Raw genomic sequence first — 21,058 nt, forward strand, 5'->3', positions numbered from 1 at the left:
CCCCTCCCTTGCCTTGTTGCGCCTTGAAACACTTGTGCACAGGTGCATAATAAATAAAATCAATCCAATACCTGCGATGAGCACGCAGGTCATCACACGTTCCATCCAGGACATTGCCACCCACATCCAGCTCGGACTGCCCTGTACTGAATGTGAGAAGAGCTCACACGTCAGACTTCACAGTGCCCGCTAAGAGACAGCATCGCTTACGTCACCCGGCAACACCACACAGCAATCAAACCAAAAGCAAAACCTTTAGCTTTGACCGACTGCCATGTTCCAGAAGCAGAATTGCGATGCACCAGAGCGAACTGACGCGGTTTACAAACATATCTGCCAAAGGCCTACAAAGGGTGAATGATTACAAAACACAATGCAATGACCTCACAGCAGACAATCTGAAGAGGTGCTCCACCACGCCCAGATTTCCCCCCCCTCCTGCTCACCTGTGAAGAGAACGTCACTTCCGTCCAGTGTGGCCGTCTCCTCGGCCACCTCCACCACACGTAGCTTCAGCTCTTCCAGAACCTTCTTCACACAGTCAATCTGAAATTAGAACTACAGAGTTAGCAAGAGCACTTGGCTGGAAAAGTGTGAACTACCAGATGGAGCAGTGTGGGAAGAACAACCGGTGTGCATTTGAGCCGCTCTCCACACTGATATATGATAGGATAGTTTATTTATCTAGCGTCTATACACAATGTGTTTCAAAGCGAGAAACACTGTCAGACCTTCCTTTACTCACTACACCCTCTCACTCACCCGAGGAACCCACCCGATTCCCCGCTTCCCACACTCTGCCCAACAATGCTGACAACTTGACACACACCTTCTGCACCGCCTCCCATAAAGTGCTGTCGAAGATGCAGTCACTTCTGTGGGGTGCAAGAGTGGAGGAGGTTCTCGCATGTCGATGCAGTTTAACCTTATTCACGAGTAAAGAACAAGTAGATTTAGTGGACTACGAGGGCATCAGGACCTGGTCAAACAAAGTCTCCACCATAGACCAGTGCATTCTGAAACAGACCCAGTTACTCATTGAGGGTTAACAACTCATCTAGACCGCTGTATGTCAACAAACCGCCCCCCACACAGTGCTGTAACACTACCAAGTGGCGATCAGGCAACCTCACAATATATGTAACAAGGAGGACCCAAGGAGAGAGGGTGCAAGGGTCCAGAACATAACTATGCCACCTGTAAAAGTACCGGAAGCCCATTACAGGATCATCTCGGAATTAGCACCCGAGGTCACATAAGCGGTCAGGACTTAGGTGGTCCCCAATTTTGATTCAATTGTTAAGGGGGTGGGGGGGGGATTCCTGAGTTGCAATCCTTTTCATCTCCAAAAGCAGAGGCATAGACCAGGAAGGACCCAAGCGGGCAAGACCCACCCAAAATCTGCAAACGCCCACTAAGCCACGCTCTGTGGGCATTTACAGAGGTGAATGCCACTGCGGTGGGCCCAACTACATTAGCTTCAGGCCCCACTTGTTACAGAATCCTGGCTACACCTCTGCCCAAAAGACCATCCAATATCGGGCATTCACACCAATACATTAACTTTTAGTACATTTAATCGCCGTTTCATGGAAGGCATCCAAGAGCTGGGTCGCCGGGAATAGTAAAACCTCAACCTAGTAGCAGAGGAGGGACGTGAAAATCACGTAGCTGAAAACAACGTAGCGGAATACTGCAAAGTCGAAGGCTTCGTATTACAGAAATACGGACTACGTTTATTTTCCCAATTGTCCCCCGCGTTTCATGTAATGCAAGTAGGGTACACCTCTGAACCGATTATGCTGAACCCCGCTCCCTTAGTTCGGCATTATGGGATTCAACGTTTTCTACCATGTCGAATGCGCACAAAACACTCATTCGTCTTCTCCGTTCTTTTCTGCCATTACCGTCGCAGGCTGAACCGAATAAAGCTTTATCCACTAAAGACCTTGAGGAAAGGGCAGGTCTTTCACTGAAGGACCTACATGTGCACGTCTCCCCCGCTACATGGCAGGTTCCTCTAGGAACTAGGCACCCTCTCCGGGAAGATACCGCCCCTCCGCTTACAGCGGAGCATGAACACCAGGCCCGTAATTACAGCCTGGCTCCATCTTTAGGACAAGGTGAACACCTCCGCGCAAAGAACGAGCCGCAAGCGCAGTATTTTTAGCAGCAGTTGTTAAATCACAAAAAGGGGGTTGGATGGGTGATCTTCAAGCAACAGCAGCATTATATGCTCTGCATCACCATCTGAAATTTAGGAAACACTGATGAGTAGTTACACAGGTATTGTCCAATTTAACCTACTCCCATTTGACCCCATCTTTTTGACCTAATTCGGTAGGTAAAATGGTACACTTTAATTAAAAAAAAAATAATAATAAGTTGTGGGGTGAGGGAATAGGTTGCGGGGGTGGAGGGAGTAGTCGGGGGGGGGGGGGGCCGTGGGGGTCTCTCTCCGCATTGGTGGAGTTGCGGGAGGTGATTCTCCCTCTGCAGTAGGTCAAAAAGAAATGGATAAAAAAAAAAAAAATTAAATAGAAAAAAAATTAAAAAAGAGGTCAAGTTGTTTTAGGTCAAACAACCCATATCCTTCACACACACCTGCAGTATTCACATTGGACAGATAGTGTTTCTATTTTTCCTATGCACGGAAAGGCTCACTGGGATTAGATAAGCACTTAGTATTAATCACGATCAAGTAATAAATCTAAAATTCTATACATTTTTCTTATCATTTCCATAATTTATAAAATAATTATACTAAAAGGCATTACATAATACAAAAGACCTAAAAAGAATAAAATCGAAATTCACTCCTTGAAGACAGATCATATTTTCCGATACTCCCTACATAAAACGCAAAGAATTTAATTTGCAAACTATTTCTAGAATAGGTAATATGGGGCTACGGAAGGGGGCCCAGGAAAGGAGCCCAACTATGTTGGTGCTCAGCAAACGAGCCCCGCCATGTTGGTGCCCAGCAAAGGAGCGCCGCCATGTTGGTGCCCAGCAAAGGAGCGCCGCCATGTTGGTGCTTAGAAGACCTCAGCGCAAGTCCTCATGATGGCATTCAAGACTCTCCAAACCCAACACTCTTTGGGCAAATGTTATTCGATTACAAACCACCAGAATGCTCACTTTGCTGGGCTTTCACAAAATGTGGTTAGCCTTCACTACTGAGGCATAGGTAAAAAGACAGAGGCCGCACCTTCTATGCTAATTGACACAAATGTCCGCCCCTTGATCGCCAAAGAGTGCAGGTGTTTGGTAAACATTCATGAATGGGGACATTTAACTCCAACTCTTCGGATATGATCGCGAGAACCGGCAGCGAGGGGGGGGGGGGTGGAACCCTGTGGGACGCCACAACATACCCGATGTTTCGGAAGCCGCTGACCCACGAATGATAACTGGGCCACATTTCACAACTCATGAAGAATGGTGCACCCAAAACAATCCAAAGTAACTCCTTCCCCACCGCGGTGCACCAAACCACATGTTACGTCACGATGGTCCCGCGCGGTGGCAGAACAAGCATTTGTGGTCTACGGGTCCAGAAACGTAACACGACAGAACCTCATCCCCATGCTTTGTGTGGGACTTTTGTTGGCCACATAGTTCAAGCCGAGGGATCAAGAGAGGACCTTAAACCGAGTCAGTTATTCACAAATTTAATAGTTGTTATGGAAGGCTTTACTAACCAACCAATAAGCCAGTTTTATTTATTTATTTATTTTTGGATTTTTAGCGTGCACTACAGCCCACAGGCATCGAGGCGCTATAAGGAAATTTACGAAGGCTTGCTTGAGGGTTACAGGACCAATGCTTAAAGACAGTTCGATAGGTTACAGAGTTGAATCAGAGAAGATGGCAGTGTTTCGTACTCAGCTTTCCACTTTAAGGGGCGTGGTCCTCAGTTCTTTCCTCTCTTTTTATAATAGGGCAGGGCCCTGGGGGCGAATAACATTCTAGGTCTCTGGGATGTGATGGTGCTCCCAAGCACTTTCTTGGTGGGCAGTGGAGTAGCTTTGCTGAAAATGTTGGGGGGCGGGGAACATGACATCTAAATGAAAGGGGCCCCATCCAAATGAATGGGACAAAATGGCGGGCCAGAAAGGTTGTGTGGGACAAACACCCTTGCTCCCTAAAATTACGCCAATGTTGGTGGGATGTATCTTTACTGGTGCAGGAGGCTACTAGGCACCAACACCCGGGCCACCCTTCAGTCGTCCGATGGGGGTGAGGAGTGAGAATTCTGAACAGCTGGACCCCAGGGTACTTACACATGAGGTCTTTGACAAGTGCCTCAAAGAGCAAATTCTCAAACAATCACATTCTACGTTTTGCTAAGACGCATTTCCAATTCAAACAATGGTCTGGCAGGTGGGGGTGGGGGGGTGCCCAACTTAGAAAAGAAAACAGAAGGTCAGTGGCAGATGAAGGGAAAGGAGGGTGGCATGAAACTAGAGAAAGCAGACCAGCAAGAGCAATTCTATAGCACAGGGTGGAAAGTGAAACCTTAATACAGATACTAAATGGCGGATCCGCTTGGGCTACCCAAGGAGGTGGGTGGGCAGCGTGGGCCGACCTCTTGATCCACACAGGTCTCTGGAAGGCCGCTAGGGCTGGGGTGGACCAGGACCTGTGACGGATGCTGCACCGATGGGCGATATGGGTGCGGCCTAGGTGGGGACTGGTCAAGTAACACCTACCTATGGTGGGGGGGCACGCAAAAGAGTAGCATACGCAAGCTGGTCAAGGTAAAGAAAGACTGCGCTTTTACGTCCTTATTGGTGCCGGTTTTCAGGATACACAGAGGACCCCACCACTGGGCTCCCCCCTTTGCTTGGAGTAATACCTCTCCTGGGGTGTACACATGTGTACAGAAAGATACACTACACCAGAAACACACTGCAGTCACCTAACAGACTTGCAAAAAATAAATACTACACACTCTGTACCCCATCTAGGAGGCAGCTTTAACGACTAGTCATCAAATTAATAGCACTCCATCTACAGCAGCCGAGGGAGCCCAGGCCATTGACACCGAGAAGGCCCTCTACTCTTCACTCTGCACCGCTGAAGGAGAGGGCAGCGATAAAGACCGGATCAAACCTGGACTCCACGCCAACTGGGATCCACAGGTGTCCCAGGTCAGATCACCATCGCAACAAGCAGCAAAATCAATTTCTCAAAAGCAGACCTTAAACATCTACAGCCATGCAAGCTCTCCCAGGGAATCTAAATGAAGAGGGATAAGCGGGAGCTAAAAGTAGCTTCTGGGTATCCGGCATTAGCCAGTGACCAGGAGCTGTCACTAGGGAACCAGGAGCTAGTACACAGCAAATCTAACTTACACATAAGCACAAATATACCACGGTGTCCATTATTTCACACTCCTTATGCTTTAAATGTTGTATAGATGTGTCCTAATGCTTATTTAGAGTGTCAAATGCACAGAGTTAAATCCACATAGGTGAGTTTGTCTCACATCAGTTGGCCAGCGCAGCCAAAAGTAGCTCCTGGTAGCCGCTGCTTTTAAGCTAAACCGGCTCGCCTAGGCCACAAGCAGGAGCACAATAGCTCCCAGCTCCCCTCAGTTTCAAACCCTGTATCCCAGCATGCCTCGGGCCAAGAACCAGTCAACTCTTTTAGGAAGATTACAGAACCAAAGGCGAAAAACAAAACTGACATCCTACTGCAAAGTTCACAGAAGCACGCTCTTGCCTCTTACTTTTGAAGAGTCTCCAAATGGCTTTGCTTGCCGCTTCCATGAAACCCTCCCCGTATTGGCATGGGGACCACCTCGCCCTGGAAAGGAAATCATTCTCAAAGCTTCTAAGCCCAATGTCAGGGTTGAGATTATTTTAGAAGGAGCTGGAGTGTGAGGAGTGGCAAGAAAGCTATGCTGCCCCCTCCCCCAATGTGCCAATCAAGAGGTGGGTGGAGCACGTGGCGTGGATAGGGGGTGTGCATGTGCAGACCACAGCATCTAGGCAGACCGAGGACGACGCTGCTGGTTTAAAGCTCTTCCTGGGTTTGTATAGGTCTGCATCATGGATTGAAACAAGACGGGCGACAGCTGCGGGTATCAAGCAGCAGACAGTTTGGCGAGCAAGGCTGGACAGATGGCTGCAGGCTGGCATTCGCGGCGGCTCACGGTCAGGAATTGTGGTCTCAGTGCTGGTTGGCGGGTCTGAAGCACTAGTTGAGGAGTCTTGGGCGACGTTAGCGTGTACAGCTCGACAGTCAGCAGTGCAGTCGGTTTCAGCAATGGGCTCGAAAAGGTCTTTTAAAAGGTAGACGCTGGTTGATGCACTCCTAGCTTCTTCACTGGGCTTGTGTCGTCCGTTAAGTCAGACGGCCCAAAGCTGAGGAGAGGTTTCAGGCAACGGCCTTGTCCTTGGTTTGGTTCAGAGACTCTCTGGCACTTCCCACCTAGGAAGCTCGCTGCAGAACCTAGTAGGGCACGCCGTTACTGGCCCTGGAGCTGCTGTAGGGTACTCTGGATTCAGTATCTTCCTCGGTTCCCCGAGAGATGTTTAGGGGAGGGATCTTGCTTCCCTCTTTGAAAATCCTGGCCTTCCTTCACTGGTGGAAGCTGTAAGGTAGACTGTACCTTCAGCCAGTGGGCTGGCTCATCACTAGGACACAGCCGAGCTTTGCGGTTCACAACGCTCGAGCAAAGAAACAACATACTGGGTCTATGCATACAGTGGACCAACAGAACTGGATACTAACGTTTTCTGGATTTATTTTCCACTTTGCGGTTTTGGGACTTTTTCAACCGCTGTAGCTCCGAGGAGCAACTTTGTTGCCATTTCATAAAAGCGATGCCACCCGTCTAAGTGTTTGCCAATTGCAAATAAAACAGCTCAGGCTGCTTCAGAACCACCTCCAAGATGGCGGCTAGAGGAACACACCAGACAAGTGGCTTCCTCGCGCACAGTGAACACCGAGCTTCTCTAACAGATGCGTCGGGCACATCATGTCGAACTGCACGCTGCGCGACAGAACGACCAATAGGTGAGGACACGGCATCCGGCAGGATACATGGGGGAGCCTTCTGTTTGGGCCCCCGGTGGAACCCTGCCTGCATGACAGACCAGTATTGAATAACAGAAAGTAATGTAATGTACCAGACCTTATGCAGTGACATTGGTGCATACAGGTCGTCTGGATTAATAGGGAGTGCAGTGTCGGGATACCGCGTGGGGCCCCATGTTGGGGGTAGGGACCCTTAAATCTCATTTGGGGGTTGTGGCACACCCAATGATAGGAGGCGTAATGAGGACACTAATTAGCACAACTTATGTCCAACAGGTGCAGTCCCTGCCTACTATCAAGCAGTTCCGCCAGGTGCAAATTACAGCACCACGGGCCCTGAAGAAAGTGGTTGCACTAACACACCACTGAAACTGGTCGGCCAATGTATTTTCTGGGCGGGGGGGGGGGGGGATTTCCATTAATCGAAGAATCCCTTAAAGTGTGTGTGTAGAAGACTAAGCACACAAGTTTGTCAATTATGTTTTTTTATTCGCATTAATGGAATCAGAGTTCAAAAGGCAGGGAAATTAAAGTAATCCGGTCTCCTGCTAGAAGTTCAGCACTCTAGGGCAGAGCGCGACGTGTCAGTAGGGCAAGCCTCTCTCTGTCCCCTCACCCCAGATGGGCGGCTCATTACCAACATGTAGGGGTACTTCGCATCATGAGGGAACCGTTTGCATGGTTGGAGGGCCATTTAGGTTGTATAGGAGTACACGATTAACTAACTAGCAGTTAGACTGTCCTTGTACAGTGTGTGTGAATAGCACCAACGGGGCCACACAATCACTGCAAGGTTCGCTCTCTAGAACAACTTCCCTCTATTCCAACCCCAAGAAAGTCTCCCTAAATTCAAGAGTTGCCACTTCAAACTGGCTCCCCCCTGCTCCCCAAGGGGGCTTTCCTCCTGCATCACTATCCCAGTTGAGTGTAGACATGGCCTTGGCCTCTGCAGACTATCGCCTCACTTCCATCCTTCAAGTGGGTGGCACTGGGTCCACCTTTCGCTTGCAGGGCTGGGAGAAGCGCAAGTGCCCAAACCTCAGAGCAATTATGTACGTGTGCTCTCTGGAGAATCCCCACAAACCCTTTTCTCGCACCTCTGAATGCTCCAAGAACTATGAATGGCCTTGTGTTCTAGCCCCCCACCCTGACATCTTTGACCTCCACCTTCTTCTTGAGGCACCATGAAGCATTCTGGGTACTGCAGCCGGCACCAGAATGCAAGGACCTGGAGCTTGGCATAGATTTCCTTAGATGAGGTGTAAAGTCAGAGTGAATGGGGGCGACCTGTGCACAGAGGCGAGGAGGTCCACAGCCTCTTCCCCAGAACTGGTGAGGGGTGGGGTTTACCCCACTCCGGTCTACTGTGGCCATTGAGAAGAGCATTCGGATACAGGGCACATATCCAAGTTTGGGGCCATGGAAGCGACCCTCCAATGATGTACGAGCCAAGATGGCGCTGCCTCGGCCAGTGCCATCTTCTGTGGATGGATAGGCGAGGCACCTGGTCACGCGCCCACAGACTCACTTACCCTGCTGTGCTTCCGCGTGTAGCCTGCACGCTCCATGCCCACATCTATTAGGGTGGGCAGAGGGGAACACTACGAGCCTGGGCTCAGGTCCCATTTATGAAGCACCCCATTGTTTACTTAAGTGGTTCTGAGTGTTGCGCTGCCACTACCAGCCATCTGACCACGCGTGGTGGGCAGACGCAGCCAAGCAGGCAGACAATACCTTCCTCACCCCACTGCACAGCCGCCCCAGACCGCTCATCACGTCTCCTAGGCCCCTCACCTTCCAATTAAGGTCCTAGCTTGATCCCTAGGCAGGATTACCCCAGCCCTCCCCCATCTCCACCAGACCCTACAGCACCAGTGAGATCTTGGTGCATCTCTGTGTAGAGCTTTTGGGGAGGAGGGGAAGAGTATGGAAAGACTTTTGGATGCCCCCCCATCCCTTACCCAATCACTTCAGGAGGTGAAGACCTAACTCTGCACCGACTACACACCAGATAGTTGAGTGCTCCTTCCTCCTGCCCACCCTCCCCGTACTGTGCTGCAACCCCCTGCTCCGTGCAGGCACGCAGACCAGTGGAACCAAGGCTGGGGGCACCCAGCTAACAGAGGTTGACAGGGGGCACCCTGCTATCCTCCATGGCCTGAGGGCACCTATGCCAACACTGACCGCGCCCGCGTTGCCCAGCAGCAGCTCTACTGGGGCCCACCAGTAGAGTTGCCCAACAGAGGCTGTGACGGCCATCGTGGACAGCGCAGCTGGCAATAAAAAGGCCCACCACACCGGAGTCAAGTAGTTCCAAGACTCTTGAGCGGGAGGCCGCGAGCTCTTATTGATTGAAGTCACGTGGTCACCTACACGAGGCACGAGCCCGAGCCCTGGGAAAGATGCCATGCAGCGCCGGACCCCCGCCCCCCACACCTTCCTCGTGCAGCGCTGGACCCCCACCCACCCTGCAAAAGTCAGTGCCCCATTCGGGCCACTCCAGCCAAGAGAGTCTGGACACGGCACTGACGCTGGGCACCGCTTTGCCGAGTGCAAACTGCACGTGGTGGAGGGAGGATGCACACAGGCGAAGGGTACACATTGGGGTCTACAGAGGGACTTGACGGTGGGCATGGCACGGGTCACAACAGCGGTGCACTCGGGCTCACGGTCAAGTTGCATAATATTGTGGGCCCCTGAAGGTCAATGCAGGGGGTGGGCTCTTGAAAATACAGGTGCAAGGCGCTTTGTGGGAAACCGAAAGATCATCTCGGCTCTACTACTGAACCCTGCTTCCAAAAGATGCGCCCCACTCGCGTCTACACGGCAGGCCAATCATCGAAGCGCCAGCTCGATGCCAGGGCACTGGCAATCTTCGCCGCTTGATGGCCCGAACATTCGTAAAATCCGCCTCCTTTCCCCCCCTTCAAGCAAGGCACAAAGCCTCCCTCTGTGAAGCTGCGTCCAGCCTGGCCCCCTCCCAGAATCCCAGCACGGGCACTGCCCTCGACCTGCCCATTTGCTGGCGAGGCGCCACCGCTGGCCCGGCTGAACGCCTCTGTGGCATTAGTTGCCAGTCAACACACAATGCTCCTAGCAAAGCAACGGGGATTTCCCCAGCCTGGGCCCTGCAGGGGCCCCACACAGGGCCACACAGGGCAGGCTGCCTCTGCACCTGCCCACTAAAGCGCGGCGTGTTGGCATTTCACCGGGGAAAGGCTGGCAACGCAATGACTCGTGGCTCAGGTGGGAAGCAGTCCAGGTTAAGAAGCGGGCCTACTCACTGAGTAAAGGTGCAGTAGTGAGTGAGTGGACGAGAGCAGGCCTGCTGAGCAGCCTAAGAGCGCAACGGATGACACCGAGAAGTGGTCTCACGGCAAGTTGGGGCAGGACCCAATATCTTACAAAAGAGGGGGGCTTGGGGACCAAGCTGGGATTTGATCTACGGACTGGATGAGGGGCCGGATTATAGCTGTGGTCCCCTAGGGTTACACTTCTCGTAAGGAGTGTTGCCGCCTGTACCGAGAGCCCCATTTTACTCTTAGGGGTTCACAGCCCAACAGTTTGTGGTTTGGGGAGCGCTCGTCTGAACTTGGATATAAAGGGTGGTTTTTTTAGGGGGACGCTGGAGCAGTAGTTAAGCACCGGTGTCCTGAACGAGTTTCAGTCCGTTGGCATATTTCGGCACATCCATATGACGAATTGCAGAAGTCCCAACTGGGGGCGATATAGACATTGATTATCTAGAGGGGAGGGGGGGGAGCAGCAACCTTTGGCTCTCCAGATGTTGTTTTGGATTACTCCATCAGCCACAACCAGTCAATGCTACGAGGTCATGGGAGTTGTAGTCCCAAACATCTTGAGTCATAGGTTGTAGACCGCTGGGATAGACTAGGAGAAAGAGGGCGGGGACAGAAGATCCCACTAAGTACATTTTTAAAATCAAAGTGGCCTCTACATACCATCGAATACATCTTCTCCAGACTGGGGGTGGGCATAATTAAGTGGGCCTCGAGTTCCAGAGGTCTAAACATTTCTAGTCGATGCATCGAATTTAATTAATTACTTGCTGAGGGCAGACAAATGCTTGTCGAACATTTGCCATCTTGGAAGCGCTTATGCGAAGACAAATAAAGAGGCGTGTCCATAGCATCGATGAAAAACCCACGCCGAATGAGACTATGGCTGAAGGTGAAAAGGAAGGGGCAGATGAGCTAGGGCAGAACCCTGAGGGACACCACATTGCACTTCAAAAGTCTGAGATTCACTGCGGATCATGGGCAGTGTGCAAGGAGTAAGGATGGCTCTCGGACTTGCCATACGATGAAGGCGGCCAAGTGGGATCTCATGATACACTGTTGAGAGCAGCCGATAGAGCCAATCAGTGCCCGACTCCACCATTATTTACTAACCAAATGCCTTCCATCTTTGCATACCCCGGGGGAAACAGGAATGGCAATGACTGCAACCTTTGACTCGCCAGACTACAACTCCCTTCATACCCACCCAGATAAGTGAATAGTGCGGGCCATAGGGGAGGGTGGAGGTCGAAACATCTGCAAAGCCACAGGTTGTAGACCTCTGCTGTACGAAGAAGGGCCAAGACGTTTCTTACCAGGTGCTGACGGTGTAACCGAGTCGAGATTTAGTTAACTTTGAATGGGGGGGGGGGGGTAAACTGCTGAAAGTAGTCACTCTTAGAAAATAAAATAAAAATAACCTACACACCCACCCCTCACTGTACGCAACTGCACTTACACCCCGCAAAACCGCCCCCCCTCCCAACCCTACACGCCATAAGAATGTCAGAGAAAAAAAATAAAAATACATCACTACTGTACAGGCACACACTGAAAGCTACAATCACTAGTACGCTTATATCAAACCCCCCACTTGGAACCTTCAACCCTACAGCTGCCCAATCACCATAGAGGGGATCCCGTTCCTAGTTTATTAAACCCATACACCCCCTTTCAGCAGAAATCCAGTTCAGACCCAATTGCCCAATTCACAAAGCGGTGTCTGACTTCTAACCCACCAGAAAGGGCAACTTGGGAGACCCCGAGACGCGACCTTAAAATCGCACGCTTGGCCGTACACAGGAAGGCCCAGAAAACCAGAATCCCCTGTGATCAATAGAGACCCCCGATTGACCTCCATCTACGGCCATGGTCAGTTTCAGAAACTGGCAGAACAACTCTTTGCGTCAAGTGCCAGTCGGGTGAGGAGCCTGCGGGTGGTTACATGGTCACACACACCACTACAAGGGCGGCCTGCATTCTTGCGTCCGGGCGTTTTGGGTTGGTGACCAAGTTACTAATCTACTAATGCACCGCTGCACCCGCACAGTCTGGAAAATGCACCAGGAGAGATGCCACAGTCACAGCCAGCAGGTCCAGGCATGCCGGGAAGCATTTCGCTAGGCACCGTGTTGCACCCCACACATTCAACGCTTGCCAGGCCTTCAGTGCGCTAATCTCAGGTGATCAATGAATGGATTGCAAGTAGCATCCGACAGGCGCTACACACTAGTTCAAACGGAGGGCAGCACCCAATGGATGTGCAGACAGAGACATTCCAAACACACCCGGTGACCCTTGCAGTATCCAGCGGGTTCCAGAATGCAGGACACGCGGGGGTAGGTAGATTCTTGCCCAGGGGCAATCGTCGAACTCAATCTCCGCGAATAATCGCAAATATATGAAGGGGGGTGGGTAAAGGCAATCAAGGCGTGGGAGGGGCGGCAAAAATGGAAGAAAAAAATGAAGTTGATTTGACAAATTCTCCACGACCAGATCACACAGACGTAGTCGGGCTGTGTGGATTATTGGGGACACCCCACTGTGCAAATCCTTCCTAGGAAAAAGTCATGTGTCCCTACTGTGAGCTAGAAAGTGTGAATGAGGGACGTCGCAACGCCATGAATTATTCACAAGAGCTCTCGTGATGCAGGCAACAGCACTCTGAAGTCCCTGCAATGGAGTGGCCTTGAACACACATCTTCAACACGAATTTATTAAACTGGTAAGATCGCCGATGGACACAGGTGTGATCCGGTACTGGGTAATTGAACCCTTCATCCATATGAAATGAATATACTAGCCCCATGGAAAATGGAGCGTCCGTTACAGAGGGGATCATAGCGCTTTCTAGCGGGAGGAATCGGGGGGGGGGGGGGGGGGGCGAGTGGTCAATTCCAACCAGATCACCTTTTCTACGAGAGGGACATACTCGTGCCGCAGACGAAGGCAGCACCTGGCTCCTTCCTCGGAGGATCGAAGGGCAGGAGTGCGGTGTAGGCGCGTGCTTGGACTCCTTCCTCTTCTCCACCACGAGTAACCCAAGACCAGTCCACTTCACCAGATGAAGCCGGTCCATACCTGAGGAGAGTACACAAGGTATGATATGATATTTATAACGCGCCTATACACAAGTGTTTCAAGGCGCGACGAGGCAGGGGGGGGGGAAAACAATGGGAGGACAAACAACGATCCTACTAGGCTAGGTGTCATTCAGATCGCGCAAGTGCAAGGGAAGGGGGGGGAGGAAAAGTGCGAAGGGAGAGGGGAAGTGCAGATGGGAAGTGGAATAAATATGACACAAACAGCCAGCTAGTGGCAAGTGCAAGGAAGTGCAGACGTAAGTGCTAGAAAGGAGGGGGGGGGAAACAATGGGAGGACAATCAACGATCCTACTAGGCCAGGTGTCATTCAGATCGCGCAAGTGCAAGGGAAGGGGGGCGGGGAGGAAAAGTGCGCCGGGGGAGGGGAGAGGGGAAGTGCGGTACATATGACACAAACAGCCAGCTAATGGCAAGTGCAAGGAAGTGCAGACGTAAGAGCTAGAAAGGAGGGGGGGGGGACTGAAGGGATACAGAAAAAGGTCCCCAGTGCAGGGGTTGCCAGGGAGGCAGTGCAGGTGGGTAATTGACGGGCACTGGGCCAGAGATCAAAAGGTTGGCCAGGTAGCCAGTGCAATTTCGGTCAGGAATTCAGCAAGTGAGGGGAGGAGAGAAAGGTGGGACTTTAAGCCCTTAACTCGAGTATGGCTCGGGGGGTGGGGGTGGTTTTCAACTGCAACCATTGAACGGTATCTGGTCATTGTATCTAATGCCATACCATCTAAAAAAAAAAAAAGCATCTAATGCATTTTTTTAGATAGTAAAGGGTTTAGTTTTAATAAAAATAGGTTTTAAAAAAAGTTTTAAAAAAAACAAAATACAATTTTAAAAAAAAAAGGGGGCCTGGGGGGACTCTCCATTAAAAAAATCCAAATAAAAAATAAAATCTCAAATGCATTAGATGCTTTTTTTTTCTTTTTTTAGATGCTTTGGCTGTCGATGAAATGATTATAAACCCCATTAAACATTTGGCATCGGGGCTATGGTGGCAAACTCCAACAAGCCCTTGATGGTACTGGTGCTCCATTGGCAGGTCACCGAGTGGTAGGCAGAGGTGTGGTCTAGTGCATAAACTGAGATTTGGCAGAGTAGTAAAGTGGAGATGGAGGCCATCGGCAAGGTTTACATCTGGCATGATGGCTTTGGGCCAAACGCCAATGTTGTATCTCAAAGGAAAAGACGTGCGCAAGCGTTCTTGAAAAGGGGTCTTAAGGTAGTCTGGTGAGTATGTGGACAGGCCGCGGACGTGCTGCGTGACCACCCCTGGCTCGATAGATCAGGTCTTTGGTTCCTTCACACATTGCACTAGACATTGGACCACCACTCTTCAGTGTTGCATAAATCTACCGTGGTGGGAAGGGTACAGCCAGACATGTGTCCCAAGCTTGCGGTGCCGAGCGACACCAAACAAATGATGCCCAGCGAGGCCAGGACAGGTCTGCGTTTGCTTGTGGTCCTGTGCTAAAGGGCTGTAGCCAAGCAGTTTGGATTGGACTGCCCCCTTGTGGGGTGGCACCAGGCCCGATCTTGCAGATGGTTATTTCACCTTCTAGAATGCCTTGGCAGGCGAAGTCCCATGGTCTGGAGGGTTACCCCAGTAAACGCCAGAGTAAAAACTAATAAAAACCTTTCAGTCACCACTCTTCTGTTTGCATAGCAGTTAAAAGCCATCAGTCTACAGCAGAACAGAAAACCAATGGACAGCCTGGAATCCAAAACACTTTTTACAATCCCCAAATGCACACCGGCAAGGTAATCCTCTCAAGTGACGCCTCGGATGACTAAACCGGGGAGGCCACACCGGCAAGGCAATCCCCTCAAGTAACGCCTCGGATGACTAAACCGGGGAGGCCACACCGGCAAGGCAATCCTCCCAAGTGACGCCTCGGATGACTAAACCGGCGAGGCCACACCGGCAAGGTAATCCCCTCAAGTAACGCCTCGGATGACTAAACCGGTGAGGCCACACCGGCAAGGTAATCCCCTCAAGTAACGCCTCGGATGACTAAACCGGGGAGCCCACACCGGCAAGGCAATCCTCCCAAGTGACGCCTCGGATGACTAAACCGGCGAGGCCACACCGACAAGGTAATCCTCTCAAGTAACGCCTCGGATGACTAAACCAGCAAGGTAATCCTCTCAAGTAACGCCTCGGATGACTAAACCGGGGAGGCCACACCGGCAAGGCAATCCTCCCAAGTGACGCCTCGGATGACTAAACCGGGGAGGCCACACCGGCAAGGCAATCCCCTCAAGTAACGCCTCGGATGACTAAACCGGGGAGCCCACACCGGCAAGGCAATCCTCCCAAGTGACGCCTCGGATGACTAAACCGGCGAGGCCACACCGGCAAGGTAATCCCCTCAAGTAACGCCTCGGATGACTAAACCAGCAAGGTAATCCTCTCAAGTAACGCCTCGGATGACTAAACCGGGGAGGCCACACCGGCAAGGCAATCCCCCTCAAGGGACGCCATCGGATGACTGAACAGGGAGACCTGGTTTTTCATACCCCGTTTGCTGGAGAAAGCACCATAGGGGACACCCCATCCATTCAGTTCCATGCATCCAGCCTGCAGGCTGGAGCAACGTGTGGCTTGAAGTCAAACCACAAAACCCTGCCCCAAAAAGCAGCTAATAAAAAAATGACCATGAGATGGTGGAAGCGTTCCTCCTATCCCCTTCTCACACTCCTTCACACTGAAATGCAGAGCATCCCTCTCTGAAATCCAGAATGAGACACTACAACCGTACACTACCCCTTCCCACCACTGTACCGCACTCTCAACTCAACTCCCACCATAAGTGGCATTAAGGAATGTTAAATCGGGTCTTCATAACTGCTTTACTTTTGCAAGCAAAGCCTAATTGGGTCAAATGCAGAAATATAAGCACAAGTACTCTTTGGAGCGCAGAGAGTTTCACTCGGAGCACTGCACTGGGGCTGCACAATCTTTGACGCCCCCCTCCCCCCAGAGTGCTGCACCCTGGAAGATGGATCTTGCAGATAGAATAAGAGGGAGGTTCCGTTGGCGCGGATTTCCATGGCGATGGCGGCATAGCATAGCGTCTTACCCAGACATGATGTTATCGAGGCCCTGTGATTCTGCCAGAGGATTCTTAGATTTTCACATAAAGGCTAAACAGCACCAAACTATTTGGCCTCACTTGTCTGGAAGGCCGTGGTCCTTACCTAACACACTCGACCCGAGAAAAATTCACTCGCCCACATGGTGATGGATAACAATATTTACTAGTGTTCTGTAAAATGGTGCATGTCACCATAAGCACACTATTTGGTGCAATGCAGTCACCCAAAGGCCAGCCATGTACACTTATGTACTGCAAACAAGTTGTTTGCAGTAAATGTCAAATAAGTTTCAAACATCCCCATACTCGCTGCAAGGTCGAGCACCATGCAAACGGTTCATGCCGCTCATAACATCTCCTAGCTCATGCGAATGGGCTTGTAGATTCTGGGAGTCCTGGCTTTGGACCCCAAGGGGCACCTAATGACTAAAGTCTCATTGCGAATGCTGAATCTGTGAGGGGGGCGGAAGAGACCCGTGTATAAGAATGAGAGATGGCGTCCTTAGTTTCTCATACATATGCACACACCCAACATTCTTGGGCACATGATAGTAAGTAACAGCAGAGGTCCATGCTCACTAACTTTACTGCAAACACTCAGTCTCTTCTCAGCCAATCGACAAATGATGGTCGATTGAATTGAGACGGATTTGACAGGAGAGATAAATTGCTCTGTAGATGATCTGGATCATATATTGAATGGTGCGAGCCTAACTCTGGAGCCAGGGAGCACTGCACAGGTCATACACCGTCACGGTTGCGCCCCCCAGATCCGAGAGCCCATCAGGGCCCCGCAAACTATGCCTGGTCTCCCGGGGCTCACCAGGCAACACAACAGACCATCTAGGTTACCGCACCCCAAAATCAATGAACCATCATTATATTGTACCCCTAGACAATGACCTCCCAGCAAAAAGGTTTGCCATTAAAGCCCTTCATGCTGAAAGGTTGTCAATTTTCCCAATGAATGGTCATTGTAGACCGGTGCATTTAGGGCACAAACAGCTGAACATCCATGGTCACATGCTTGATGTCACTTACAGGTTCCTTATAATAATAATTTGGCATTTATATAGCGCTACGAACCTGCAGGTATCTGAGCGCGGCTCATTATTACCCATGGTGTGTGGTGCTCGTTATCGACCTCGGAAGGATGAAAGGCTGAGTTTGGCCCCGCCGGGATTCGAACCTGTGTTAGCAAGCTCTGCACGGATGTCAAAACGAGCGCTCTACTCGCTGTGCCACTTGACCGGCTATGAGGGGCACAAGCGGTTAGTCCCCGACTACAGTCACATGGCTTGACACTAGCCCACGGCCCAGTCTGAAAAATGCGCATTTTTCGTCCCGCGCCTTCCTCTGCTCAGAAGAACCGCTCAGGTTTTCAGGAAAACACAGTATTAAGCTGAACACTGTTCCATTCCAAGCATGACCGGAGTCATTGTGGGCATGAGTCCCTGATTCAAAAAAAAAAAAAAAAAAAAAAAAAAAAAAACACTGCATGCCTGTACACTTGCAGGGTGCTAGGCGGCTTGCTAATCCGCACCTAACCCGTGATTGGTATGCGAGATGCACACGCCCTCCTTGAGGAGAGCATTACAAGCCAAAAATCTAGCTCAGCAATTCAAGCACTAGCCCCAGACATCTACGTTTAGCCTGCAGGAAATGGGCTAGAATTCCAATGGCACTGTCTCAGTCCTTCATACTTCCCAGGTCCAGAAATTGTATTAATGCCCGCTTTAATGATGCCCAATTTATTGTTACAGCAGTTAGAAGCTGTAGGAATCCAGCATGAAGCGCTTTGTATAAACAGGATACTACTTGGAATAAGGTTAAAGGATGCCCCTCAATCAGTCCATCCACTCTAGCCACTGGAGCATCCACTGGCCTTCAGAACAAAACGGATCAGCTTGGCTGTGGGGCCAGAGGGTAGTACAATCCCTGGGATGTTAAACCCTTCAGGAAACGTGCAAAGAATAGCTAGTAACGGGGCTGGAGGGCCCTGGGGAGGATTGGCTGGGTAGTGCTCTGCATTCTCCATTATGCCCCACCCCCATGCCTCCAGATAGCCATGGAGTGGGGAGGTGCGTCCGACCTCCATCTGAACCCTCTTTCCAGTGCATCGGAAAGTTCCAACACAAACTTCACATTCCCCTGTGTAACTTTGGCAGTCTTCCAGCGTCTCCAAAACAGCAATTTCTTCGAGGGCTCATCCCAGGCTCACCATCTCACTCCAGTACGCGGTTATTCGGTGCATACAACGCGCCCTGTGTACAAATGAGTGCACCCATCTGGTGGTACTTCTCCTGCATCTAGCCCTGCAGGAGTGTAACTCACTACACAGTGTACCATTAATAGTCTCAGACCGGCCATTCATCTGCAGGTGGTAGCTGGTGCGAGATGCGAGCCAGTATTTTTGCCACCTTTTGTGCAGAACACTGCTCACAGACTGCTGTATACAGGCATCATGGAATCCCACCGGACAACACCATATTGCTTGATGAACCTCAAAAAGGCACAGCTTTCAGGGAGCTGGTAAAGTAGTTCACGACTACTGGCATCAAACCTCAACTGCTGCTGTTGACAGGGTTTAACATTCCTACTCAATGGATTCCTAATAATGCGTGCAGTTATGGAAGGGGAATTGGCAATGCATTAATCCCGAGCTCACTGGGGAAATGCCCACACCACCAGAATTTAAGAATTGGCTCCAGTTCTATCAACTGTTGACCAGTAGAAACTTGTGGGGTGCATTTAAAGGCCCCAAACTGAAGTCCCTTTCACATGAATAGCAAGCCTTTAAACAAAAACGGCCTGACATTCATTTTTGTTTTTGAAGTAAAGTTAAGGAGCCATGCGATTCTTCAATCATCCTAGTTTCTGTCAGACTTCCCCAACCCACAACAAATAAAGGGGGTGGAGGTCTAACTGCTAAATCACCCTGTGTTTATTTTAAACCAAAAGTGTGGCTGAAATCACTGCCATATGCATTTGTCCAAATCTGAAAAACCAAACTGCTAGCCGTTTAAGCGTGCAGGAAAATCTAAATAGCGCAGCACTACATTTGCAAATTGTGTTCACTGACCAGCGCTAATTATTTCTTGAAGTGGAATTTGTAGAAAGTAAAGAATTGCGATTTGTGTTCTTTTTAACTCACTTGTGTGATTTATGTTAAAAGAAGTTTGTGTTGTGCCACGGATAAAGTAACGTTGGACATGCCAGTGCGAGTTTCTCCAGTTCCTAAATTTCCTGTACATCTGCCCGATTCTTGGATCATTGGTAGCTCAGGGGGGAGGGATCCAAGGGGGTAGTCAATGAATTGGAGATGGGGCCGAATAAAAGAATTTGTTAAACATTGTTGCGTGACACAAGCAGGAAGAGAAGGAACTCCCTGTATTCGAGGGTGGCCTCTCAACAAACAGTTACAGTAGATGGGAGAAATTCAGTATACAATCACTTCACAAAATGTTTAATTTCACAATTACGCAACTTGCAAAATCAAAATGACTGGAGGGGTCAGCCTCAATTTTACTACACTTTTCTCCCATGGTTTACAAAGAACATGAAACCTACATTTGCTAAATTTCTCAGAAATGTATGAATTAAAAAAAAATAATAAATAAATAGGTTGTTCAAAATTTCATGAGGTTCACAAGAGTCCAAGTGCGTCGCCTCCGCCCACGCCGCCTCAGCTCACCCCAAGAGATGGCCCCACAAGACACATGGATCCCAAGGTTAAGAGTGGGGGACACAAGTTGGGTGGCTGGGGCCAGAGGTACCAGGCACATGGGTGCTTCAGGGCCCGGAACCTGCCGAGAACAGTGGAGGGGGTTCCGTAGGACCTGCAGACATGTGTGAGGGACACCTTTCGAGTCTCCCTCTTTAAGGAGTTCGCTTTTGCTCTTCAGTGGTAGAGTATTTTATCTGAACTAATGGAATTCATTGTCTAGGTTTCGTTTCTGCATCTCCCAGAATGGTGGTTTTATTCATGAGCTGATCATTTAAAAGATTGTGGGTTTACCCAGCAAATGACAAGGTATGACCCGGTTCTTAAGATGGTGGTCTCACGTGGGCACGTTTTTGAAGGGCTTTGTGGGTAATGTAGTCTTTGTTTAATTGAAGTTGACTATTGTTGGCCCCGAGGAAGACTATGAATCGGTCTGTTCATCGAAACTAGTGGGCGGATTAGTGACATTTGGCAGTAAATGGTTTTATTCCCCCCCTCCTCCCCCCTTTGTTGGAGTCCACCAAACATTCTGTATTGGGTCCAGATTGCATTGTGATGTTGCCCCTGCACCCCAGTTGGCCTGTTGTATTTTCAGGTATGGTGCCTGGGGGAGTAGGCGTAATTTTCCCCGACTGCGCTGCACTCCTTCCACAAGGCTCAATAGGATTTTTTACATGTTTGTTCGTTGTGCAGATACAAATATATAGCAAAAGTTTTGATGTCAATAAACACCCTGAGCCTACTGTGAGTATTAAATAATTTCAGAGGGTTTTGCAGCCCCTCTCTTCATAAATA

The 21,058-nt window shown here is 50.2% G+C and overlaps 1 protein-coding gene across 1 annotated transcript in view; it reads right to left on the minus strand.

Moving 5' to 3' along the window:
• Nucleotides 1–21,058, minus strand: part of DDAH2 (DDAH family member 2, ADMA-independent) — a 114,230-nt gene that overhangs the window by 70,731 nt on the left and 22,441 nt on the right. Inside the window, exon 3 of the mRNA XM_069635160.1 lies at nt 447–546. Coding sequence (XP_069491261.1) covers nt 447–546 — 100 coding nt within the window. The remainder of the gene's footprint in view (nt 1–446; nt 547–21,058) is intronic.

Source organism: Ambystoma mexicanum, chromosome 13, assembly GCF_040938575.1.
Source record: "Ambystoma mexicanum isolate Mex_15411 chromosome 13, UKY_AmexF1_1, whole genome shotgun sequence".
Classification (NCBI taxonomy): domain Eukaryota; kingdom Metazoa; phylum Chordata; class Amphibia; order Caudata; family Ambystomatidae; genus Ambystoma; species Ambystoma mexicanum.